The following is a 27,329-nucleotide window of genomic DNA, read 5'->3' on the forward strand; positions in this document are numbered from 1 at the left end:
TACAACACAAATGAACTTACAAAACAGGAAAGGACACAGAGACGCAGAAAACAAACTGATGGTTGGCTACCAAAGGGGAGGCGGGGAAGGGGTGACAGGAGTTTGGGGTCAATACACACTCACTTCTATATATAAAGCAGATACACAACAAGCTCCTACTGTGCAGCTCGGGGAACTATACTCAATATTCGGTAATAACCTCAGTGAAAAGAATCTGAAAAAGGACATGGGTGTGTGTGTCACTGAGTCACTTTGCTGTACACCTGAAACTAACGCAACATTAAATCAACTCTACGCCAAAAAAAAAAGTGAAAGGACCGTTTGTCAGCAGAGCGTGTAGGTAGGAGGAGGGAGGGCTCTGTAGCCCGATGAGCCCTGGAGGAGACCTTGGATCCCCGCCGCTCCCTGGAGCTGGAGGCGCGTACAGGTGAGCACCGCCGGGCCTCCCCCCCGCCCCCCGCCCCCATCCCCGAGGCGGGCGGTACGTACAGGTGAGCACCGCCTGAGCACCGCCGGGGCCGCCCCCCGCCCCACCCCACCCCCAGCCGGGCGGTACGTACAGGTGAGCACCGCGGGGCAGCGGTTCTTCGGCAGGTTCTCCTCCCTCTGGGCCACGAGCGAGCTGTTGGGCTCGGCCTGGTAGGCACACAGCGCCTCCCACTCCTTCTCCAGGCGGTTCTTGTTCTTCAGGTGGTCCTCCATGTAGGCCTGGAACAGAGAGCGAGCGTCGGCAGGGCTGCCCGCGGGGGCGTGGGCCCGGGGGCGGCCCCAGGCGGAGCCCACGCTCCACCTGCGCGGAGGGGGCGGGGCGGGCTGGCACCGCGGCGGGGAAGGGGGCTGGGCACGACGCAGACAGCAGGCGTGGCGGGGGCGTGTGTCCCGCGTCGCAGGGCAGGGAGCCTGCGCCAGGCCCTCGCTGGGGCTGCTGACCTCGCTCCCACCTCTGCACAAAAGTCGTTTTCCTTATAACAGGCCGGCTTCTCTGAACCCACCAGGGGGATGCAGTTTGCTCTGATGGGCGCAGTGTTACGTGGCCGTTGGTGTTAAAAAACAAAACCCCAAACACAAACCAAATATCTGACCCTCATCTGCTCTGATCTTAATTTTTCCAGGCACCTGCCTCTGGGCAGGGACACAGGAGAGGTGGACGGGCAAACAGGCCTCGGGAACATTCCCTCCACAGACTCCGGAGCTGGTCTTGTTCACTCGCCTTATTGATCTGTTTAGTCCAGAGATGACCACAGTTTTAAGGAAAAGAATTTCAAAGGACCGACCCAGGTGGTTTGATTGGGCCCAAAGGAAATAGTCTCATCTTCCAACGTCTTGCTTGTGGATTTTCAAATATGTCCACACAGCAAAATGAAACACGCACACGTGTGCACACACATGTGCACACACACACGTGCACACATGCACACGCGGAGCCAGGTCCCTGGTCACGCACTCCAATGTCCGGCCAAGATTTACACCTTGTCCACGCCCACCCTGATCCCTCTGTCGGCCCCTTTGTCTGCTCAGTCCGGCAACCACCACTCCAGTGACCACCACTGTCCTTGGCTGCCCCGCCTCACTGGCACCCACCCCAGGGGACAGACGGGCACGTGAAAAGGAAGGAAGCCCACCAGACGGTCGGGCTGAGATCTCAGTAAAGTGCGGAGTATAGCTGACCTGCACTGCTTTGTATCACTCACTTAACAAACACTTACTCTGCCCATGTTGGTCTGATTGGTGTGTGTATCAGTGAGTGTGCGCTGAGCCAGCGTGTGGAGGCCGGGCGCCCGAGGGCGCTGCTCCAGGGGAGGGCTCACGCTCCGGTTGCCTGGCCCAGCCGAGGTGCCCCTGGGCTGTAGCTCCGGGAGGGCCAGTGACGAGGCCCTGGGCTATTATCACACATCCCTTGATCCCCTGCTACAGCCACTTAGGGGACCAGCGGATGGCCTTTCGTGCAGATGACCAAGGACTGTGACCGTGAACCCTCTTCAGGGACAGACCGTGAACCTCAGTAGCTCGCCCTCGTGAGGAAAAGAAGCGTCACGGCAGTTCTAAGCCCACCCCCCCCCGACACAGCCCTTGGGTTTCAGGAAAAGAATTTCAAAGGACTGGCCCAGGTGGTCTGACTGGGCCCAAAGGAAACAGTCTCATCTTCTGACGTCTTGCTTCTGGGTTTTCACATATGACCACACAGCAAAATGAAACATCTTTAAAGAAGCAACTTTAGGGCACAGTCCAGAAAACGTACACCACACACTGCTTTCTTTGGGGACAATCATCATGGAACATCACATACCTATTTTCTGTACCAAAGTCACTCTAAAAAGGGTGACATTTTTGCACAACACAGTATTAAATCTGTGTAAATACTGACCAGCTTATTACCTTGCCTAAATTATGGTGTGTGCAGAGGTCCCAGGAAGGAGGGGGAGTTCTGGGTAAGTGTATAGTCTCCGTGCTTCTGGGGTTACTTTTCCCAAGACTGGTTAATGTACAGTCTTACTCATGGGTGGAAAACGGTTTCTGGCAAAATGATTCGGGATCCTCACTTTTCTTTGGAAAATGCTGTTCACGAAGCCCATCAAGGAAGAATGAGCTTTTTTCTGAGAACCGTTGTTTTCTAGAAGTAAGCCATGTGGGGAGTTGTTGGTTCTCTCCTGTCACAGTAACTCAAGGTTGTGTCCAACTTTTTGTGACCCCCCGGACTGTATGGAGCCCACCAGGCTCCTCTGTCCATGGGATTCCCCAGGCGACAACAGTGGAGTGGGTTGCCCTTTCCTTCTCCAGGGGATCTTCCTGACCCAGGGGTCCAACCAGGCTCTCCTGCATTGCAGGCAGATTCTTCACTGCTTGAGCGATCGGGGAAGCCCCAAATGAGCTTCTTTCAATAAAGCATGATGGACTCTAAAATGATGAGCCTTGGAAGGTTTAATCTGATCTCAAATGTTGTCTGCAAAAGGGGCCTCATGCTCGAGCCTGCGAACTGCAACTACTGCACCGGTGCGCCCCAGAGCCCGCGCTCCGCCACGGAAGCGACCGCGGTGAGGGGCCCGGCTCCCGCAGCGGGAGAGCCCGAGCGCAGCCAGAAGGAAGAACGAGGCAGAGCGTTCCTCCTCTCGGCGTGCACTGCCGCAGTCACCCGTGCTCGCCCTGCTCTGGCCGTCTCAGCGGATCTGTTCTGAGCTTCTCTGTTAGTATCTTTACAGAGCGTCGCTCACCGGAATAAACGGATGTAATCCCATCCACGTCCCAGGAGCCTTGGCTCCCTACGGTTGTGGATTCGATGCTTTGCTTCCGAGACATGGGAGTGGGTTCCACGTTCTGTGGGGAAGCGAGGCTTTGGTCGTAAAAGAATGGGTTTTACACAAAAACAAAACCTGCCACCATGACTCAATACCATGAGGCCCCTTCTTTTCAAGATGTGAGAACAGGTGGAGGGGTCCTCCCCAGACACAGTCGGCTCCTGGAATAACTAGGTGAGTGAGCATGAAATTTACACACTCCGTGTGCTCCTCCCCCAGACTGCAGGTGTTCTAAAAGCTGACACTTAAAATGCTTTCATTTAACGTGTGCGTGCGCGTGTACGTGCGCGCGCATACGTGTGTGCGTGCGGGTACACGTGTGTGCGTGCGGGTACACGTGTGTGTGTGGGGGACAGTGGGTATGGCAGGAGGGCTTGGTTTAAGAGAAACGGTACCTTTTTATTCCATAAACAGCACATGCAGGAAAGGGCAGAAAGTGAAGGGAAGCAGCGTGAAGGCAGAAGCCGCTGACAGCCCCCCGCCCCGAGCGAAGCCGTGGGCTGTGGTGACTGCCACCGTCCGTGGCACACGCGTGGGCTGCCTTTTGCTGTTGCTATTGTTTTTCCGTCCTGACTGCTGCTGCCTAGGCCTTGGACGACATCAGTACTACGGGGTTTTCTCACTTGAGCTGAAATGATGCTGAGACGGGGGTCTTCCAGCGGCGCCATCCTGCCGCCTCCTCCGCTTCCTCCCTCAGGCCCCGTCCGGTTCCTCCACAGACGGGACTGTGGTCACAACACCACCTGCTCCAAACGCCGCCCCTGGTGCCCCGACAGCCTGTGCTCTGTCCAGACTTCATGCCACCAGCCTGCCACGCCGGCCCAGCAGGAACACTTGCCCGCGTGAACTCGTCCCCCGTCGCCATCACTCTCCACACTTCACGCCGATTCTGCCATGAATCCACCCAGACGTCCAGGTCAGCGCAGACGCCACCTCCTCCTTCAGGCTCGTCCCTGCCCGGACCTTCCTTTCCCACCACCCACTCCCCACATCAGATACTCACTGCTGTAAAACCTGCATCTCTGTGACGCGAATTCTGTTCTGCTTTGCAGGCGCCAGGCCCTCCATCCTCTCGTGAGAGCACCTGTTCCGGGCTGCGGCCCGTGCTGCGTGCACTTAGCACAGAGTCAGTGCTTGCTGAATGACTGACGTGATCTGGGAACCTGTGTGTTGTTTCCCAGTTGCTAAGTCACGTCCAGCTCTGGAACCCCGTGGACTGCAGCACGCCAGGCTTCCCTGTGCATCACCATCTCCCAGAGTTTGCTCATTCGTGTCCATTGAGTCAGTGATACTATCTAACCGTCTCATCCTCTGTCGTCCCCTTCTCCTGCCCTCAATCTTTCCCAGCATCAGGGTCTTTTCCAGTGAGTTGGCTCTTCGCATCAGGTGGCCAGAGTATTGGAGCTTCAGCTTCAGCATCAGTCCTTCCAATGAATATGCAGGGTTGCTTTCCTTTAGGATGGACTGCTTTGATCTCTCTGCACCAATCCAAGGACTGGTGCAATGGACTCTCAAGAGTCTTCTCTAGCACCACAGATTGAAGTAATTTATATTATTTCAGTTGTATGTTGATAACTGGCAATCCAAAATTTTTGCCATCAAATCTAAAACTTGGAAGAACCGCCCCTCAAAGTACCATAAGGACTTTGGAATGTTTCATTAAATATTTCTGCTGCCTTCTTCCTTTCTGAGTTACCCAAGGAACATCCATACAATTCATGTCGAATGTTCCTGTGACAATCTCAAGGTCTCACAGGTTTGGAGGCATGGCCAGAGTTCAGAAAGGTCTTCTCCCAGTCTCCCTCACTGTTTGATCTTAACCCCCTTTAGCATCAGGGTCTGTGGTGTCCCTGTGGGTCACTTCTGTGGACCTCGTGCCCTGGGTGAGCAGCCTCGTTAGGGAGGTGCTGTGCGCGGTCCCACTGTAAGGAACCTGTCTTCCCCACGGGTGGTGAGCTCCTGGGGCGTAGGGACCTGGTCCTACACCAACACCATCACCCGCACAGAGGAAGCTCTGGGTACACAGAGCAGAGCATGGGTCACCAGCCCTGGCGCGGGGCCGGCCAAGTGAGGGAGACCCCCCACCACTTGGAAGACTCCAGTCAAGTGCAGAGTCAGGGCTCAGCACCCGTTGGCTCAACTTGAAGAGCTTAGATAGTTAAGACAGCTACCGCAGTTCGTAAGGGTCCTTTGGAAGCAAGTCTTTAATCCTGAAGAGTTGCTCAGTACGCTCCCCTGGACATGGGTTCTGGCCGGCTCTGGGCTTACGGGAATTGTGTCCCCAAAAGCCTGGGTCCATCAGGGGAACTTCACTCCGGTTGAGTTCAGGTAACTTCTGAGTGCAAAGGTTTCTAAAATCTTCTTGAATTTTGGTACTTTCTAAGAGCCTAGGTTTGAAGCACTTGCACAGAAGATAATCTCCAGATCAAACCATTCATGGAAAAAAGTCTTGAGCTTTCAGAATATAGGTTTTCTACATCTGCAGTCAACCTGGCTGACACTGACCTCTTGAGCCTTGACCACATGACGTTACCATGAGGACGGCTTTCACAGGACCTAGTTCATGAGATACTGACTCAATCTAAGGTGTTCCTCTTTAATCTTCCTCGTATTTCTGACTTTAACCTTCCAGTTCCCGAGCTCACATGCCCTTTTCTGGCCCACATAATTAGACTGTTTGGATAGGAAAACGACCAACAGTTTCTGGGCCACGAGGACCACGTGCCACGAAACAACTTTTCAGGAAATGCTCTCCAGATGTTGGAAAAACCAGCTGGCTTCCACACTTAATAGAATCAATTCACACAGAATCTCGAACCTTTGGGACAAAAGTTACTGCATTATAACGTGGAGACATACGTCCATAGTTTGTTAATATCACCCCAGTATTTTTTGCATGGTTTTCTGATCAAATTGTCAACACCTTCCGGTCAAGAAAGTGATTCCTAAGAATATGGAGCGTCTGGGATACTTTGGAGTATAAAAGAGTTTTGTTAATAATCATAGGCACATATTAAAAAAATAATCACAGGCACACTTTTGTATCTTTGGGAAGTTAATTTTACCATCACTCTCAGAGCCTTTGTGAATGCCTAAGGGAGTTTTCCAATAGGAAGGCAACTTTAATAAAACAGAGAAGGCAGTGAGCTTGATTTCAAAAAACTTCTTAATGATGTAATAAACAAAAAGGTTTGGTCCCCACACAGAGACTTTTTGGGCAAACCATCTAATTTTACTTACCCTTAATATACTGCTACACAAAAATGGGAATTCTAGTACATATTTCTAAGGTAGTTCTGGGGCTTGGCCGAGTTAATATATGAATTATACTTTGTGACTATAAACTATATACAGATGGAAAAGATGGTGTTTCTCATTAGAGAGTATCTTAATGTCTCTTCCATATTCCGTGACCACAGTGTTCTGGGAACACTATCATTACCTAATGAAATACAGTATGTTAAGCCTCCACGGACAGCAGCTGCCAACTGCCGCCTGAGCACAGGAGGGGGGATCACAGAGGCATTGCTGCTACGAAGCCACCTTGGCTGTGGCCAGCCCTCCTGACACTATTAAGGAGACGAGACGCAGCATCCCCAAGCACACTCGTCATGGTTTCAGTGCCGCTTCCAATTCACCAGGGAGGGTGGTCCTTCTACCAAACCCACTGCCTCCTCACAGCATGGGTCAGGGTGGACCCTCGAGCTCCTCCCCACTGCGTGCTTCTTATCACTGGCTTCAGATGGAGGTGTCATGAGCCAGTCTTGAGGCGCCACTGGAAATGCCAGTTTAGAGACCTGAAGCTGAGCTGCTGATTTCTGGGCGGAAAGAGCTGGTGATGCCATGTGGGACTATGACCTGGCACCTCAGATCATGTCAGGATCTGGACTGTTTCACCAGCACTGTTTTACCAGCGTTGATATCAAGGGTCAGTCTCCAGGGTCACAAGGAAAGCATCCCAGTTGCTAAAATCATCTACTTCACCACAACACGACCAGCTCAATTTGTCTTCTCAAACAGCAACAAGCCAGCACTTTCCTCATGAAACAGAATATCCATTGGAAGGACTGATGCTGAAGCTGCAATATTTTGGCCACCTGATGCAAAGAGCCAACTCTTGGAAAAGACGCTGATGGTGGGAAAGTTTGAGGGCAGGAGGAGAAGGGGACGACGGAGGATGAGATGGTTGGATGGCATCACCGACTCAATGGACATGAGTTTGAGCAAGCTCTGGGAGAGTGAAGGACAGGGAAGCCTGGTGTGGTTGGGCATGACTTAGCAACTGAACAGCAACAGAACAAGCCAGCATCTGTGGCCCCAAGGGCTTTGGACTGTGACTGCTCCAAGGAGAGCCGAGGGCTCTCAGCTCCCTGGCCCCCAGGCCGTCCTCCGTGTTGCAGGAGTGTTGCTGCCCACCTGTGAACGCTGGGAGGACGGGTCTGGAGACCTGTGTGAGTTGGTCTGAATCCAGCTCACAGAGCTGGGATCCTGGCAGATCCCGGCTGCCAAAGTGCTGGACCAAACCGACATGGAGTGGTCACGAGAGCCTGGGTGAACAGTGCGGCTTTAGTTCTGGTAAAAGCCACAGAAATGATGTCCCTTAGGCATTTCTTACCACCACCAGTGGGGCTTCCCACGTGGTCCGGTGGTGAAGAGTCCATTTGCCGATGCAGAGGTTGCAGGAGACACAGGTTCGACCCCTGGGTCAGGAAGATCCCCTGGAGAAGGGAGTGGCACGTCACTCCAGGATTCTTGCCTGGAGAATCCCATGGACAGAGGAGCCTGGCGGGTGACAGTCCATGGGGTCGCAAAGAGTCAGACACGACTGAGCGACGGAGCCCACATGCTTGTACCACCAGCAACGGGAGGGTAACATCCTGAGAGGGGCAAGAGGACTTACTAAAGATAATGATGAAAATAAGCTTTTAACACAAAATTTGGAAGCTTTTAACACAAAAAACTAGAACTCATAAGGAGGGCGGACTATTGCTAAAACCTAGCAAACTCTAAGGTCCCGCTGACTTCATGTCACAATGATCAGCACACACGGAAACCACTCATGTCAGCGCAAAACCATGTCTGCACACATCTCTGGAGACTCCTGTGGCTCTGCGGGTCTTCAGACACAAAACCAGTAGAGGCTGTCCCAGTGAAAGTCCATTTCACAGTGACACAGCTGGAAACAAGCTTCTGCCAGAGGAGGGTGTCATGAGGGAGGCTGGGGTTTTGGGAGATCCAGGCATTGCTTGGAAAGCTTTGTCTCTATTCTCTCCTGCTCTGCATGCATGCGCGCAGTCACGCCCAACTCTGTGACCCCCTGGACCGGAGCCCGCCAGGCTCCTCTGTCCACAGGATTCTCCAGGCAAGGACACTGGAGTGGGTAGCCATGCCCTTCTCCACGGGGTCTTCCCGACCCAGGGATTGAGCCCACATCCCCTGCACTGGCAGGCGGGCTCTTTACCACTGGGCCACCTGGGAAGCTGGTGTGGGTGCCCACAACAGCAATCAGACCGTTAAAGGTTGGAGCTTTAAGATCAGATGGAATCAGATGCAGGCTTTTAACAGCAAGGAGGGAGCTGCTTCTGCCGCCGTTTGGGGAGATGATGACCTTTCTCCCTTAAAAATAAACACGGTCACCTGTCTTTGTTAACACATTAAAGGAAGACGTGTATGCTGAATGTCTAAATTCCAAAAGTAAGACATTTACGTTATGAGCAAAAAGGATGAAAGGAGAGACGAGGTGGGGTCAGCTGTCCGGGCTCAGCCCACACGCACAGATGCGGGCACAGTAACCTGCTGGATCAGGAGGGTGTTCTGTCTGTCATAGGTTGCCACATCCGGCATAATTTAAATGGTATTTGTTGATATTATGCGTCAGGCAGGCTAAGACATTTGGAATTAGAAATTCAAAGTAGTCTGTTCAAACTCAAGGGAGGGCAGATATGGTTAGGCGAGCAGAGGGTAGTTCTGCTGTTTCTCAGCTTAGGAAAGATTTGCTTGAAATGGGAATCACAAACCACACAATCAAGCGTATTCAAACTGCCATCTGACTCCAGGGACAATAACCACCCTGGGACCTCCGGACACGGCCGGCACCCTCCTCCCAGCAAGTTCTCACCCCTGCCCCACCCGCCCAGTCTCACCTGCCGAGGGACGAAGGGTCTCACCGGACAGTCACACACGCGCTGTTTATCTCCTTTAACCCGGGAACTTAGAGAGCAGCGCAGCTACACACGCATCACACTAGAGAAAGGGAACACGCAGGGCCCCAGCCCAGGCGGCTCAGCGCGCGGCCCTGGGCCGGCCGCGGGGGCTCACTCGGGAAAAGCCTGCATGACTTGGAATCCAGCCCCTGGGCTGCATGTGCAAAGCCTGAGGGAGCCCCACCGGGGAGAGGAATTAGGAGGAATGAAAGCCCGTTCCCGCGGCCTTTCCTCTTTCTGTTACACTCTCAGTATCGCCGCCGGGGAAACCCGTTTTTGAGGAGGGAACGTTCGCACAGGAGCTCGCAGGGGGCAGTGCGCCTCCCTTATCCTGGTGAGCTGGGAAGAGGACGAAAGCCTGACACTGACCAGCAAAAGCATCGAGCATGCGCAGCAGAGGTGGCCTCTCCAACACGTGTGAATCAAGGCCATTTCCCCCCAGTCCTCCCCTGAAAGCTCTGTTTCTCAGGCCGAGATGTTTTGAAGATGGAATGGAATCTTGGCAGGCCCAGCGACCCCGAAAGCTGTTCTCAGGCTGTCTCAGTGAGACTTAGAATCGAGCTCCCTGTTCTGATGTGGTGACCAACCTGACTATGCGATGGTAGGGATGTCAAATTGTTAAAACAGTGCTGAGAAGTTCACAGGGTTCCAAATGCAAAACCTTTAAGAGGAAGTCCCCAACTGACGCTCATATAGGCGGAGACAGGACAGAGAGGCAGCAAAGGAGTAACGGAAGACGCTGGGCTGGGCTGGGGGCTGTGAGCCCTGGGTTATCGGTTTGGTCTAAAGTTCTTTCTGTACTTGAAAAAATAAACTACATCGAAGAACCAAGAAAACAAAGAAACAAAAGCTTTGAAGAAAACCACATGCTTTTTCAAAGTACTGCTGGGATAGCCTCCCCAGGATGAGTTCTTTGCCCCTACGTGGCGCCGAGAAGGCTGTGGTTTTGGGAGAGAAGGAAATGGCGACTGCTCGGAAAGCAGGGCGTTGAGAGCTGACGAACTAGTTCAGTCTCGATTTTGTAGAGCTTGACTGATCGGAAGCTTCACTTAATATATTTTCATTATAATTCTGAGTTTTGGTATTCTAACTCTAGAAGAGTCCTTAATTGCAGGGAGGCTTACTGATAACATAGGATTCCCTCATAGCTCAGCTAGTAAAGAATCTGCCTGCAACGCAGGACATCCGGTTCGATTCCTGGGTCAGGAAGATCCCCTGGAGAAGGGATAGGCTACCCACTCCAGTATTCTGGTCTGGAGAATTCCATGGACTGTATAATCCATGGGGTTGCAAAGAGTCAGACATGACTGAGTGGCCTTCACTTTTCACTTTCTTTACTGATAATGGGCTTCCCTTGGGGCTTAGCTGGTAAAGAATCCGCCTGTAGTATGGGAGACCTGGGTTAGATCTCTGGGTTCAGAAGATCCCCTGGAGAAGGGATAGGCTACCCACTCCAGTATTCTGGCCTGGAGAATTCCATGGACTTTATAGCCCATGGTGTCGCAAAGAGTCGGACATGACTGAGCGACCTTCACTTTCACTTACTGATAACAGGAATTTCCTGAATTCTGCAGGGTCAGGCTCAGGAAGCCTCCAGCTTCACAGCTGGGTCGTCCCCACGGAGGGCTGAGCGGGTGGGAGATGCCCTCAGAGACCCTTCCACACTAACCGATGTGCCCATCAAACCTGCTGTGACCTGCGCTCACCTTGCTTTAGATTTATGGAAAAGGAAAATCACAATTTTATGAAGACTTAAACCGAAACTCTGGTGGAAAATGTTACTAAGGGACACACTCTGTTCCAGAAACGTTCTAATCAGTAAACTTTAAAAAATAAATATTTTGTCCTCACCACCTCTTCTTACTAAACAGGAGAAAGTCTCTTTACACAACTGGGTTTGTTTCATGCTGGGCACGTTAGTGCCATGTAATTTTGGGTGTGTGCGTAGGAGAGAGTGACAAAGGTCTTTTGCAGGAGGCTGAGCGAGAACCACGGGTAATGGTAACAGCAGCAGTAACTTCAGCTGCCTTTCAGGGCTGACATGTTCAAGAAGCTCAAAGAAGTTTAAATGAACAATTGTATGAACCTTATTATCTTATTTAACATCTTAACAATTAAGGTTCTATGAACATAGGCAAAATTCAAAGGTGACTTCTTATAAGCAGTGGAAAATAATTAACAGAATTATACCATATTTCCATAAATGTACAGCTATTTAAATCTAAACTGAAGGCAAAAAGCTTTGCCTGGCATTATGAGTGAAACATGGATTCTACCTCTAATTGTGGATGAGGAAGCTGAGAACTGCAGTATTATTTCAGAACCTTGTTCATGTGTTGGTAGATTCAGCCATTTATCTGTTCATTCAACCCGCTTTATTAAAAGCATCGTAGGAGCTGGGGTGTTGTATGTTCCGGGGACCCAGCAGGTCAAAGACTCTGTCCTCAGGATGCTGGGGTTTTAGCTGGAGAAAGACCACACACAGTCGGTCAGCACTGTTTAGAAGATAGTTTCAGACAATGGCAGCGGGTGAGGGGACTAAAACAGGCGACTGGGGGGTGAGGAGCCCAGGAAGGCAGGCCCCTCCTGAAAGATGGGGAGGTGAGGCTGCAGGGGACGGCGGGGCGTCACTGGGCGGGAATGGGCCCCGCGGTTCCAGAACCAGAGAGGAGGCCGGGGTGGCGGGGCCTAGGAGGGGGCACCAGGGGCCAGGGCTGGGAGCTTGAAAGCTGCGGGTGGGGAGCGGGAGATGAGGCTTGCTCGAGAGCGGCGAGGGCAGAGGCACAGGATGACAAAGATGCCCCGTTCTGTGCCAGCCCCGGGCAGGACCGAGGACACCAGCCAGGCGTCCCGAGAGGGGCTTGGGGCTGGGCTAGGGGCGACAGTGCAGGCAGGGCTGCCAGGGGCCCCGAACAGAAGCGGCAGAGGCTGCAGGCGATCTCATCCTCCTGCCCGCCCCTCCTCACCCTCCCAAGTCTGCAAACCCTGACGCCTCACTCGACCGGGGAGGAGGCAGAGCTGCAGTCTGACCCGACACGACCGGTGAGGACAGGTCTGGTCTCAGAACCGAAGCTTCGTCTGATCCACTCGAAGTAAAGGCCTCGGTAGAAATCTGAACGCCCAATGATGCTGATGCTTCTAACAGCCTCCATGCTTCGCTACCCAGACAAAATCTTCAGATATTTGATGACACTGACTTTTATCTCAGGGCTTCCCTGGTGGCTCAGACGGTAAAGCATCTGCCTGCAATGCGGGAGACCTGGGTTCAGTCCCTGGGTTGGGAAGATCCTCTGGAGAAGGAAATGGCAGCCCACTCCAGTATTCTTGCCTGGAAAGTCCCATAGACGGAGGAGCCTGGTGGGCTATAGCCCACGGGGTCGCAAAAAGTTGGACACGACTGAGCGACTGCATACAATGTCTCATTGAAGATCAGTTTGCCCAGCAGGAAACAGTCAATACTTAACCCAAACTTAAACCAACTTGATACCCTTGGATGTGCTGAGCTGTGTAAGTTGCTTCAGTCAGGTCCAGCTCTGTGCGATCCTAGGAACCGTGGCCTGCCAGGCTCCTCTGTCCACGGGATATGTGGATATACTTAGACAAATAAGGCAACTCCTGAAATACAGACAAGGGTGTGTAAGCATGCGTGCATCTCCAAACACAAGAACAGCCCTGAGGAAGCACGTGGTAACCGGTCACCATCCCAGGGAGCAAATGCTCCTGGCGGCACAGAAACACTGATCAGCTCTTCAGGTCACGTGGGCCCAGGAGTTCAGCCCCCATGCTGATTGGGGACTGGTTCTCAGACGACACGGACACGTCCTCTAAGAGATTCGCAGCCTGGAGTAGCCAACAGGCCCAATGCTCTCGAATACACTTGAGTGAAACCAGGATGATCCCAGGCTTTGAGAAAATTAGAACTTCTAAGAAAGGACCAGAGCACACACCTGCAACAGCTGTCCTTGCTGGCTGGCCATTTCAGGGCCCCACAAGGGAAGGGGTCCAGGGCTCCCAGGGAACCACCCAGAGCCCGGGCCCAGCCCGTGGGGCTCCAGGACCACCCCCAGAACACTCGTGGGGGTTGCCACAGGCCCTAGAAGCCACGCCCCAGCCCCAGACCAACCTTTGCACGCTTCGGGAAACCCCAGCATGGCTGCCCTCCAGTTCGCAGGACACCAGGCTCCAGCCAGGTGATGCCATAAACCGGCTATCGATTCAGCGGGACGAGCCAGCGCAGAGAAGTGAAAGCTGCGTTTCCAGGCCGATCGCTGTACTCCTCACCGCCCCAGTGCCTGGCGTGCAGCCCAGCACAGCCTAGGTGGTTAGTAACACTTGATGAACGAGGCGGGTGCACCCACCCACCGAGCCCCACCTGGAGAAGGGGCCTCCGATGCAGCCTCAGCACCAAGGCCAGACCTCCTGGTGGACGCGGGGCCACTCCGAGAGACACTGAGCCGTGCCAGCCTCAACAGTGAAAGCCGTTGGGAAGAGTGGGTCTCAGCGCTTCATTTTTCAGTTTTCTCCACCATATTTACTATCTTAAATGAGCACTCAGCAGAGGGAAGGACAGACTTCTATGCTGTGAAACAGATTTTAATTTCTTGCAGAATATTCTCATCTATTTCATTTTTTCTGCCTTGCTTTTTTCTCTGCCTAGCTTACCAACGCTCTCACCTTCATTGGGATATTTGGGAATATTGCATAATCTATTCCTGGGATGCATGAGCAGCTCTGCAGCTTATAAAATATTCATTCACTTTCAAAAGTATTTGCACCCTGCTGTCAAACGTGGACAGATTCATACAGAGTATCGGAAAATGGCTATTTTAATGGCAAATGCTTTCCTCAAACCTCTCTTTCCACTAAAACATTTTCTTCAAAATTATTTTCATAAGATGAACAATTTCAACATTAGCAGCTAATCCCCTTTCATTTAAAACTCTGCTGATAAAATTCTTTGCTTGTCATTCAAATAGTAAGTAATAATTATAGACTGGAGGCTCCCATCTCTGGATTCATTAATGGTAAATTGCATGGAAGTCTGAGGCATAAGGCGGCTTTGATACATCTCAAAATGCAATTTCCATAGCTTCCCTTGGCTATGTACAATTAATTATACAGTTAATAAGGGAAATATGTTAATGAAAGAAACATTATTCATCCGGACCACCTGCTTTCACCAAATATCTTTTGTAAGCTTCTCTTCTTTTTGTACTTTTGGTCTACAGACAGTAAAAAAAAAAAAAAAAAAAAAAAAGACCTCACAATTGACAATGTGGTGATTTTGAACATCGGTCTCTCAGGCTGCAGCTACTTCCATTAACACAAGTCCAAAGAAACATTAATTCAAGTTCATTATATTTCTACTAATTTCTGCCTTTTAAAAGCTTAAGATGTCTACCCATTTTAAATGCCTGAAACAGCTGTTTATCAAACAAAAAATTACCATTAAGCTGTCTTATTTCCACCAACGACACACTCATCTTCATAGATAAATGAGAAACTAGGAGAAACTGCAAGCAAGACGCAGACGCCCGTCATTCTGAGCAGACTACACTCTCCGGAGCCATTTCTCACCCACTGCAAACCCCTGTGTTTACCAATGATTAAGTCCTCTCATTCCTTGGATAATCAGAGTTGGTCCATAGATGGTTTAGTGCAGAAGCCAATGTTAGCCTTTACAAAGACAGTTAATGTCTGAGGCTTTGATGTGGAAGAGAAAGCAGAATGGTTTAATGAGAAAAGTGAACTGTCTAGCTGTAGCTACCTCTCTGTCCACTTTTTATAAATTACTTGGACAATAGGAAAGAATGCATTTGCAAATATTAGTGTTAAACAATTTTTTTAATTAATATAGATTAATAATGGAGAAGGTAATGGCAACCCACTCCAGTACCCTTGCCTGGAAAATCCCAAAGAATCTTTATTAAATGAGATAATAAGCATTTGATTCCAGCCTCAGTCATGTCTTTTTGATATATGAAAAATACTTTCAACCATGAGTTATTCAGAAATTTCATTAATGTTCAAAATGTAGTTGGAAACCAACCTTGGATTCCAGAGCTGACAGGCAATAAGAAGAAAAAAAGAATCACGACAATGCAGTTTTAAGATAACCAACTCTCAAAGATCTTCTAATGAAGAAACGAATTCTGGGAGACAGCACTCTCCCAAGGACACCCCTGCCACCTCTAGCATGGGGTGGGGGGCCTGACGGGTGACGTCAGACAAGAAGGTGAGCGATGAGGAAATCACTACATTTTCACTGTCATTCGGCGACTCAGGCAGTGCTGCCTCAAGATCATTGTGAAAAGCAGTCGCGAACAACGTTTCTATGTGTGTACCAGCAGGTCCATATGTTTAAAGGGCCATCCGCCCACACCTCCCCAACCAGATGGTCACCTACAAAATTCAAGTGGCCAATCTCAAATCACAATGGTAAGAGCAGATTCTGAGACCCAACACCTTCACCATCACCTAGCTGACACGAAAAAGCTGAGAGGAGGCAATTTTCACTCGAAAGATGACGGCAGCCGCTTAACAGGGAAACCTCTCAGGAAGAGGGAGGAGGGGGGATGGTTGCCTAGCAACACAGAGACAGCATCGCGTGCCTCGCCAAGCAGTAGGGCTTTTCTTAGCAGCGGTCTTTTCTGCTCTGTACCAGTGATGCACTCATTACAATTTTCTGACGGAGTTTTTAGGGAGAAGAAAGAACTCCAGCGGGTGCAGTAAAGGTTAGCTAGGAGAGCAGCATACACAAGAATTTCCTCTCCCATACCCAGATGGGAAAGGCTGGACTCTACAGGATAGTATGAGGGGATATTTGCACACGATCTAAAAGTGCTATTTGGAAGTACAATGTCTGGATTTTAATTTTCTGAAACCAACAGGCCACACGCTCGTTGGCAATAATCTGAGAGCAAGGGAATAGAAGTGACACCAAGACAGGAGAAGCTAATGTAAGACACAAGCGTTTACCCTCATCTTCTCACCAACCGAACTTGCTGAAAGGGAATGAAGCCTAGACCTGTGTCTCCTGTCCTCCCCAAGACCTTCCAACCGGCAGCGAAACTGCCAAAATACAGCAAAGAAAAAGGGAAAAATGCAGCTTTGATCGTCAGCCACAATAACCAGGATTTGGTTGACAAGTGTTCTTTGTTCAGTTGCTTTCAAATGGGGAGTTCAAGATGGAAGAGAGGAGAGAGTTGATCTATGAAAAATTATTTTCACTTTTTAGGGTGAAAAGTTGGAGATAAGACTACCAAATGCATTTTCCACCTCTCCCAGTTCAGCTGCCAATCACACTGTGCGCTGCCCGAATGACACGCCCACGCACTCTCAAGCTCTGACGGGTGCAGCAGAGGGTTGTCAGATGTCAGTCTTCCTGCCCCTCCAGCACAACCCAACCGGGAACCATCAGGGCCCCTCCCAAAGCTGCCTCGACTGTTACGGCAACACACACATCACTGGCATTTCCCCGTGGCCACCAGACGTGAGTGTCCAGGGTCCACTCACCTGCCCAGCTGCTGCTGACCAAGGTGCCTGTCCACACACGTCCACAGACGGCCTGTGCTGCACACAGCTGTGCAGGCACTTACTGAAGCAAGGTGACCCCTTTCAGTTCAGTCCCTCAGGCGTGTCCGACTCTTTGTGCCCCATGGACGGCAGCACCCCAGGCCTCCCTGTCCATCACCAACTCCCGGAGCTTGCTCAAACTCACGTCCATCGAGTTGGTGATGCTGTCCAACCACCTCATCCTCTGTTGTCCCCTTCTCTTCCTGCCTTCCATCTTTCCCAACATCAGGGTCTTTTCCAAGGAGTCAGTTCTTCGCATCAGGTGGCCAAAGTATTGGAGCTTCAGCTTCAGCATCAGGCCTTCCAATGAATATTCAGGACTGATTTCATTTAGGATGGACTGGTTTGATCTCCTTGCAGTCCAAGGGACTCTCAAGAGTCTTCTCCAACACCACAGTTCAAAAGCATCAATTCTTTGGTGCTCAGCTTTCTTTGTAGTCCAACTCTCACATCCATACATGACTACTGGAAAAATCATAGCTTTGACTAGACGGACCCTTGTCGGCAAAGAAATATCTCTGCTTTTTAAAATGCTGTCTAGGTTGGTCATAGCTTTTCTTCCAAGGAGCAAGCATCTTTTAACTTCATGGCTGCAGTCACCATCTGCAGTGATTTTGGAGCCCCCAAAATAAAGTTTCTCACTGTTTCCCCGTCTATTTGCCATGAAGTGATGGGACCAGATGCCATGATCTTAGTTTTCTGAATGTTGATTTTTAAGCCAGCTTCTTCACTCTCCTCTTTCATCAAGAGACTCTTCAGTTCCTCTTCACTTTCTGCCATAAGGGTGGTGTCATCTCTGTATCTGAGGTTATTGATATTCCTCCCGGCAATCTTGATTCCAGCTTGTGCGTCATCCAGCCTGGCATTTTATACTGCGTATAAGTTAAATAAGCAGGGTGACAATATACAGCCTTGATGTACTCTTTTCCCAATTTGGAACCAGTCTGTTGTTCCATGTCTGGTTCTAACTGTTGCTTCTTGACCTGCGTACATATTTCTCAGGAAGCAGGTCAGGTGGTCTGGTATTCCCATCTCTTGAAGAATTTTCCACAATTTATTGCAATCTATACAGTCAAAGGCTTTGGCATAATCAATAAAGCAGAAGGAGATGTTTTTCTGGAATTCTGTTGCTTTTTTTATGATCCAGTGGATGCTGGCAATTTGATCTCTGGTTCCTCTGCCTTTTCTAAATCCAGCTTGAATATCTGGAAGTTCACAGTTCGTGTACTGTTGAAGCCTGGCTTGGAGAATTTTGAGCATTACTTTGCTACTGTGTGAGATGAGTGCAACTGTGTGGCAGTCTGAACATTCTTTGGCATTGCCCTTCTTTGGGACTGGTGACCCCTTTGCCCATGTACAAAAGGGAAGTGTGGGAACTGGCCTGGATGAGGCGGCTGGTCACTCTCAGAATACGGGAGCAACTTGAGGTGTCTCATTCACGAAGTAGAACGTCAAGCTGGGCCTTAGATGTGACTCTGAAGGTGGTGTGAAGGCAACTGGCAGCAGCCAGCCACACTGTGTTTAACCTGCGATGAGTCTCATGTTCCTGAAGACGAGAACAAGTAACCTGAAAGGCCTCCTCTGTGAGAACCCGGAGATGCTGGGTGGACGGCACAGTCAGCCTTTCACAAGTTAAAGGGAAGTCCCGGGTGCTGGGCTTCCACTGTCCACACGAGACCTTGGGCAACCGGACACGTAGGAGGCAGGGCGCTGGGTGTGAGATACCTCCTCCCCAAACCAGGACGCTCAGAGGCCACACTGCTAGTGAAAGCATTTGCTCAGGCCACAGGGAGCGTACCTATCTCCTACAGACTCAAAATGGGAAAACATGTGGACCTGGGGCCTCATCTAGGGTTGAGGGTCAAATCCACAATACGTACTTCACCTGGGACTCTCTGGATGGGGAGCTGATGTAAAGATGGTTCTGGTTTCATGAAAGCCAGGAGTGGCTGGAATATCAATCTTAAAACTTCTCCTTTGAGGTCAACACTGTCAGCATGGGCTACAGAAAATTCTGAGAGACAAAGCCCCACTAATGAGCAGCTTATAATCTGAAATTCCAGAATCCAACAGATGGCAAACATACCCAAGTGTGAGTTTCAGCTCATAGGAACCTAGATAATAGAAATATTAATATTACATGGAAACAGTCAAACGCTACATTTAGAACTGTCAAAGGAGGTTCAACAACATAGGACAAGTGCAAGGCAGCAGGCAGACTTGGAACAGGTAACAGGACAACTGCAAATGAAAAGACAGTCCTGGAGACTGCAGACACAGGGGCGAGTCACGTGGTGGACTAGACACTGCTGAGGGGGCGAGGCACGCTGGGGTGCAAGGCAGGGGGACAGAGAGGGAACGCACACGGGGGAGAACAGCAGCCCGCAGTCAGGGGCAAGCTGTAAACGGCGCTTCATCTCCCAGAGCTGGTGGGAGACAGGAATTCTGACTTCAGGAATCGTAGCAAGTCTGGAGCAAAAGAAAAACTTATCATAAAGTAGTTCCACACGAAGACAGGGCACAAGGAAGTTCCTCAGCAATGGAGCTGGAGAGTCAGGAAGAAAGTAAGGTACGTCCTGAAGGTACAGCCTCCGCACCAACAACAAACAGCCTGTCAACAGCATCAAAGGCAAGAAAATAGTGCTTTCACAGCAATGGGAGAAAGGTGACTAGAATCGGACCCTTGTCTAATCTATCCCGCAAGTGTGAGGATTAATTAAAGACATTTTCAGACAAAAATGGGAAGACTTTCCTGCTAAAGGACTGCAAGAAGAATGTGTTTTAGGACAAGAGGAAATTTTACCCAAAACAAAGAATTGAGAAAAGTGATGTTGACGTGGAAAAAATGCGTCAGCCTGAATAAGGGCTGAGTGTGAAAATCAGCAAGTAAGAAAGGGTTAGTTTAAGGGCATAAACATACGGTGAAGCTAAAATAAGGGCGAAACCTGTCTCAGAGGGAGGTACCAGGGTCAGAGTCAGCGACCCGGAGGTCATCTGGGAGGGGGCGGAGATGTGCTTGGTAAAATCACCCAGACAATAATTAAATTGCAACTGCTGAGCCTGTGGGGGGCGGGAGAGGGACTCAGGCGAAGCCAGGCCTCGCAGAGGAGGCGAGGGGACGCCGCGGCACGCGGGGCGCGGTACACGGAGGCCTGGGCGGCCCTGCACAGGCTGAGCGCTCGCACACCCTCACGGGGCTTCGTGAGCCGCCCTGTTCCACGGGTGGGGAGACCAAGCTGATGGTCTTGAGCGGCCCAGGGGTCGCCCTGGGAGGCAGCCTTTGGGTTTGGGACCATCTTTCGTCAGCGCCTCTCCCCTCTGACTCCGGAAGAGAAGCCGTCAGAGGACAGAGGTCGTGACCCCTGGGGTCCCGCTTATGGGTCACTCCCTCACCTCTGGCAGACGCGCTCAACTGAGCAAAGGGGGAGCTGGACCCTCCCTGCTCAGGGAGCAGCAGGGGCCACGTGCGGAGGGAGAGCAGCCCCTCATGCTGGGCAGGGTCACAGCCGTCCAAGGCTGTGTGAATGCTCCGCTTCTCCCGAGCACTCTCACCCTGGGCGCAGGATCAGGGTTCCCGGAGGGGCTGCGACCTTTCCTGCCATCTCCTGCCCACCCGGACCAGCGGCCCCTCCCTGCCCAGGCCTCCCAGGACAGCAGGTCTCCCAGCAAAGGACCGTGCCCGGCACTGGGCTGCATCCACCCTTCTCCAGCCGCACCCTCCTGCTCACTGCAAACAGACTGAAACCTTCTCGGGACAGCACACTGACGACTGCTTCACTCGGACTCAGGAGCGCACGCTGAGCCCTGCAGCCGCGCCACGTGGCAGGGATGGAGGATGAGCAAAAGTGGTTCACGGACGAACTACCAGTGAGGTGCGATTTCAGAAGCTACATGTTATACAAGACAGCTACGACAAGCCTAGACAGCATATTAAGAGGCAGAGACACCACTTTCCCCACAAAAGTCTGCACAGTCAAAGCTGTGGTTTTCCCAGCAGTCACATATGGATGTGAGAGTTGGACTATAAAGAAAGCTGAACGCAGAAGAATCGATGCTTTTGAACTGTGGTGTTGAAGGACTCTTGAGAGTCCCTTGGACTGCAAGGAGATCCAATCAGTCCATCCTAAAGGAGATCAGTCCTGAGTATTCATTGGAAGGACTGATGCTGAAGCTGAAACTCCAATACTTTGGCCACCTGATGCGAAGAGCCGACTCATCGGAAAAGACCCTGATGCTGAGAAAGATTGAAGGCAGGAGGAGAAGAGGGCAACAGAGGATGAGATGGTTGGATGGCGTCACCAACTCGATGGACATGAGTCTGAGCAAGCTCCAGGAGATAGTGAAGGACAGGAAGCCTGGTGTGCTGCAGTCCATGGGGTCACAAAGAGTCAGACACGACTTGGAGGCTCAACAAGAACAACAACATGCTATACACTACTGATTTTACACACAGCTCCGCCCTGGGCCTGGGCTCACGCTGCGGTCACTCCGCTTCCCGAGTGTTTCTAGATCTGCCAGGCCCCAGAAGAGCCCTTTGGGCTGGAAGACCGTGGCCTCTTTTCTGGGCGACACGCAGGTTTCGCTGAGGGAGGCGGTCAGGCACACGGGGTGCGTTTCGTGTCTGTGCGTGTGAATGGACACTTCCCAAGTGCTATCTGGACGCCAGTTTCCATTTTTTCCCCTCGGAAACGTTAACTCACAAGCTTACAGATTGTGTTTGAGCGTTCAATCTAATTCAGCCAACCCTGACTGAGTGCTGAATCCCACGCTATCTTACATAGCTCACTCTCAACAAGAAGGCATGACAAGCAAGGACGTTGTTCCGGCATCATCCTAGCACTTTAAATGATAAATCAGTGGTTTAATAATCACAAGACAAGTTACACCCCCCACCAAAAATGTAACGATGGTTCTGCGCCCCCAGTGCTGGGCAGGGGAGACGGCAGTCCCTCAGGACCGAGCAGTGAGGAGACACTGATGCCTCCGGGGCCTCCCTGGCGGCCCAGTGGTTAAGACGCCGTGCTTCCGGCGCAGCGGTGCAGCGTCACTTTCTGCTTGGGGAACTAAGGTTCCACATGCTTTGAGGTGCGGCCAGAAAAAAAGGCATCGACCTCGAAGTGCCAGAGCAGCCCCGTGTGGAGGGCCAGCCGAGTGGGGGGCACGGTCAGCCGAGGCCCCGGGTTGGCTCTGCAGAAGCCCGGGGCCCAGGCCCGTGTGTCTGAGTGTTGCCCCGCCTCCCCGCACCTTCTACTCCCCGCTGAGCAGTGGCCCCCGCCCCAGCTCCTGGTGAGAAGCTGACGGCCCACGTGGTTCCTGCCACGTGCTGTTGCGTCCTGTGCCAACACCCTCCTTCCCTGAGGACCCTCCTGGAGACGTGCCTTCTCCCGGTGGGGGGGTGGTGGTCACTGTGCCCAGAGGGGAGGGGTGGGGTCTCCACACCCAGAGGGGTATGGGTGGAGGTCACTGGGCCTAAAGGGGAGGTGGGGTCACCATGCCCAGAGGGGGACGGGTGGGGGTCACTGTACCTGGGGAGGATTGGGGGGGTCACTGCACCCAGAGTGGAGAGAGGTGGGGGGGTCACTGTACCCCGAGGGGGAGGGGTGGGGTCACTGCACCCAGAGGGGGAGGGGTGTGGTCACTGCACCCTGGGGTCACTGCACCAGGGGGGTGGGGTCGCTGCACCCAGAGGGGGAGGAGACAGCCTCTGTCCACCAGCCGCCCCTCCAGCCCACTCGCCGCAGGTGGGGGCTGCAGAGAAGACGCCCCCGGAGCCTGAGGAGCCGGCCGCCTCCCGGCAGTGTAAGCCCGTCACCTCCAGCACAGTGCGTGGTGGAGGGCTGCAGCAGAAAGGAGTCTGGCCTCTCCCTGCCTTCACATGAGCAGCAAACGTGCACGGTTCAGGCCTCAGGCCCCATCATGTGCTGCGGTCCTCCCCCGTGTCCTCACACGGCCGACCCTCTGCGTGCGTGTCCTCATCTCGTCTTATAAGGACCCCATCAGGGTGGACCACGGCCCACCCACCACTTGATCACCTCTTTCGAGGCTCCACCTCCAGGCAAACTCATACCCGAGGGAAGCGGAGTGACCGCAGCCACGTGGCAGAGAGAGGCCCCGGTAAACCTTCCCACACCCCGACCTCGGGCTTCCAGCCGCCAGGACTAGAGACAGTCAGATTCTGTCATCTGAGCTACCCTATCTAGGGTGCCGACCGCCGGGCTAAGACAGGCCACGTGAGAGCCAACGACCCACAGCAGCTGCACGCTCACGCCTCCAGGGGTAGGAACACAGGCGCCGAATTTAAAGACCAGGAAGCTGGGGCTGCCCACCCCCTCCTCCGACAGACCGGGCCTTGGGGAAGAGAAGCGGCTTCCGGCTTGGGCCTCTGACTTCTGCCGTTGGGGGCACAGAAGTATTAACCTGAGCTGAGGAGCCTGAGGGGGAGGAGACCATGCCAGCACTCTCAGGCCCAGCGGTCAGGGTGCAAAGCAGGCGGCTCCGGGGAGCCCCGCTGCGGCTGGCTGTGAGGGCCGAGTGGCCGCCCTCTCCGTGGACACAGCACGTCCTCCGCCTGTGTAGCCCGTCACCAAACACCCCAGCTCCGTCCGTTAAGTGTCCTCCCTTTGAGAGGTGGCCTCGGTCTCGGTTTGCAGTGTGGTGACCTCCCAGCTTCCAGGGGCTCGCTTTACCACCCTCAGTTTCATCGTCTTCATCTGTGAAATGGGCTGAACCAGGTCCTACGTCATGGTTTCTCGGGACAGTGCTGCTTCTCACGCTCGGGGTGCTCACTCCCGTATTTTCCAGGAGTGAAGGGGTTGCAAAGATCCAGCCCAGGCCCAGACCTTCAACTTGAAGACGCGGCCACTCCGTCTACACAGCCCCGCACATGAGGTCCTCCAACTCCAGGCCCTAGGGATCCCCACCTGCTCTCAGCACCACCCCAAAGCCGCATGCTGACAAGTCAGCCTCCGAAGATGAGCGTGGTCTAGAAACAGGCCTTTTGAAAGGGTAAATTCAAAGGTGACCCTTTAGCTTTCCAAAGGGTGGATGGGGGTCTGAAGAAGCCATGCCCGTCACGAGTGTAAACGACGATGCTGACAGCAGCTCCATGCAGTCCCTGGCCCGATGCCTCCGTCTCCAGAGCACTGTCTTGAGCTGCATCAGACCTGGTCACGTTGCCTTGGAAACGTGTCTTCAGAAGCCAGCTCGGTTCACCGCCGAGGGCGTTTCCTCCCTAGCTCCCCTCATGGTGACCCTGGGGCCCCCACCTCGCCCCAGGCCTGCGTGCTGCATGGTCAGGCCCAGCCTCCAGGCCCCCTTCCTGGGCTCGCAACCCCCCCAGGCACCACCACTTGTACCCAGGGCTGCAGTGTCCTGCATACCGGATGTCTCCCTGCGGAGTAGGCCCTTGTCTCCTCCGCTTCATTGGAGGAAAATTATTCAGATTTTGGCCCTAATCCTTCCCAGTTTACTCGTCACAGCTGCAGGTCCACAGGCCCAGCATCTCCCTGGGTTAAACCTCCTGGTTTAACCTCCCTGGTTTAACCCTCACGGGGAACTCGCAAGGATGCTACCACTGAGCCTGTGGTGAGAATGAGAAAGCAAAGGTCAGAGGGTTCATCAGGGACTCGGGGCCAGGATATGGCCATGCTTCCTAGCTTCTGCCAGTTGTGGGGGCCTGGTGCCCTTGGTGCCAGCAAGACGTCCATCGATCTCCAGGTCTAGCCCCAGGCTTGGCAGCCCCGAGGCTGTGCTGGACCCCATCGGGGGAGGTGGTTCTGGGGGCAGCGGGCTCCTGATGGCCAGCCTGAGACCTCACCGCCTCTGGGCCTGCACCAACACCTGCCTCCCTGGCCCACTTCTCTGGGTCTTGTCCTTCCCCCGGGGACCCCCAGTGCAGCGGGAAGGCCATCCCTGCCGTTGAGCTGGCTTGGCCTCCTCCGTCTTGGAGACCGCCCTGGTTGGGTGGGCTGCGGTCAGTGGCTCCGTCGTCGGCACCACAGCCTGTGACTGCGTGCGCTTCTCCTGCGAAGGCCTCGCGGGGCCGCCTGCCTCCTCTGGGGATGGGCTGACGGCTCCTCTCAGCCCCAGGAGGACTGGTGTGTCGAGAGCCCTGTATGGCACTCCCAGCGTGGGGCCTCGGAGCAGACCCCGACCACACGCCGCGTGGATGGGGTGGCCGGGGTGTGGGGCGAGGGCGCTCAGGGCCGAGGCCTCCCACCAGGTCGGCCCCCGCCGCCCTCCGGCTACAGCGGCCTGGCTCAGCAGTGGTCTGCTCCGGTCCTTCAGAGGCTCCGGGCTCTGCCGAGGGGCACGTTCTGTCCTCTACCCTGGGGCGAGCGCGCCTCCCAGCGGGTTCCCGGTTGGCTCCTGGGGTCTGCCTCGACTCTGGCACAGCTGCCCTCGTGGCCCCTGCAGCATCAGGGAGTGGCCCCGGGGGCTGGCTGGCTGTGCTGGGAGCGGTCCTGACGCCCGTGTCCCGGCGGCCTTCACGGGTCAGCAGGTCGGGGGGTCAGGTCCTGAGGTTCAGGTGCTCCGCAGCCCATGCGGACATGAGGCCAGCGTCCACGCACCACTGACAAGACCGCCCGGCCTGGGGAGGTGGCCCCGTGAGAAAGGGCCGCGGTTCCCGAGCCTAAGAGACGAGCCGTGCCACCTGCCATCGTGGGTGAGATGGCGTAAAAAGGCCACAGGGACTCGCTTCTGCCCGTCTCCACGTCTCGGTGCCCTGTGCGGGGGACGATGACCATGAGGGCTGAGAGGCCCCTTTGTGCCCGGGTCAGGGGGCAGCGGCCCGGGCCGTGTGCAGTGGCGTCCTCGTGGCCCCACTGGCCTCTCTCCACGGGGTTCGCTCCCCACTCCGAGGCAGGAAGAGCAGCTGGTGACCCCCATTCAGACGAAGTCGGTTAATGAGAGGGAGCCTTGAGTCCACGGGCCGGCCCAGGGCACGCAGGCGTCTGTGTTGGATGGTGGTGGACGGGGGTTGCTGCCGTCGCCGGGGCTCGCCCCACGTTAGTGGGGCTGCGGGCGGCCGGGGGATGGTGGGTCAGCTCTGTGGGGTAGGGGCTCACCCAGAGACTACCACCAGGCTCCCTCTCACACCTGCCATCACACAGGGAACCGGGAGACACAATTTCTATGGAAAACGATACTCCCGTTTGGAGGTGAGATACATCAAGTTGCAACTTGAAGGTCTGGAAATACGGAGACATCACAGCAGGACAAAGACTCTCAACACGCGCCCCCAGAGGGAACCTGCCAGACAAACACCCCTCGCTGACATGCTGGCCCAGGACTGACTCCCATGAGAAAACTGAACTTTCGGATGAATTTCCTCTTCTAAAAGGGGCATGTTCTCTAAAAAACCAGCTCTAAAGTAATATAACCACAGTTATTTATCCACAGATGGTGGCTTGGTCTGTTAAGAATCCGCCTGTAAGGCAGGTGACCTGGGTTTGACCCCTGGGTGGGGAAAATCCCCTGGAGAAGTGAATGGCAGCCCACTCCAGTGTCCTTGCCTGGGGGATCCCCTGGACAGGGAAGCCTGGGGGCTGTAGTCCGCGGGCTCGCAGTCAGAGATGACTGAGTGCCTGAGCCACAACCCGCAGGAGAGGCTCTTCCTGGGATGCTGGCTGTGGGCGCAGCAGGGCAGCACGTCTGAGGCCCGAGGGTGAGCTGCCTCCCCAGGAAACTGCAGACCCGGGACTCAGGACGCCACCACGCCCACACGGAGCGCTGGGAGCGTCGTGCGGCCTGAACCCCGGGCCCTCCGCCTGCAGGGGCGGGAGCAGAGCTGAGCTCCCGGACTTCGGCTTCCTCCTGTCCTGTGGTCTCAGCTGCGTCCATCAGTCCGTGAGGCACCTATATCTCCTGCCCTGGGACTCACACATCCAGGAGTGAGGCCTCTGCCCACCGAGGTGACTGTGGGCAACCCTAGGCCTCACCTCCAGCTGCCCATCGAAGCTCTTTAGTGAACACGTGGTCTCCCAGCTGCGCTGGGGCGAACGTCTGTGTCCTCCATGTTCCCTGGAATTCTGGCCCCCAAGGTGACGAGGTCAGAGGTGGGGCCTTCGCGCCGGGATCAGGGCCCTCACGAGACCCCAGAGCTCCCTGCCCCCTCCCCACAGAGGACACGCCGAGAGGCTGCCATCTGAGAGCCAGGACGTGCGCTCCCACTGAACCCCACGTCTGCCGGCCTTGTCTCAGCCCCCACCTCCAGACTGAGGGACTCGATTGTCTGCTAAGCCGCCCGTCTATGCTG

General features: G+C 53.7%; 1 protein-coding gene and 1 long non-coding RNA gene across 2 annotated transcripts in view; one reads left to right on the top strand and one right to left on the bottom strand.

Moving 5' to 3' along the window:
* Positions 1–27,329, bottom strand: part of PTPRN2 (protein tyrosine phosphatase receptor type N2) — a 624,228-nt gene that overhangs the window by 66,395 nt on the left and 530,504 nt on the right. Inside the window, exon 15 of the mRNA XM_069587259.1 lies at positions 561–708. Coding sequence (XP_069443360.1) covers positions 561–708 — 148 coding nt within the window. The remainder of the gene's footprint in view (positions 1–560; positions 709–27,329) is intronic.
* Positions 2,618–4,975, top strand: LOC138439012 (uncharacterized). The gene is made up of 3 exons (XR_011256537.1): positions 2,618–3,467; positions 3,708–4,209; positions 4,346–4,975. It is a non-coding gene; the product is annotated as an uncharacterized lncRNA (long non-coding RNA).

Source organism: Ovis canadensis, chromosome 4, assembly GCF_042477335.2.
Source record: "Ovis canadensis isolate MfBH-ARS-UI-01 breed Bighorn chromosome 4, ARS-UI_OviCan_v2, whole genome shotgun sequence".
Taxonomy (NCBI): Eukaryota; Metazoa; Chordata; class Mammalia; order Artiodactyla; family Bovidae; genus Ovis; species Ovis canadensis.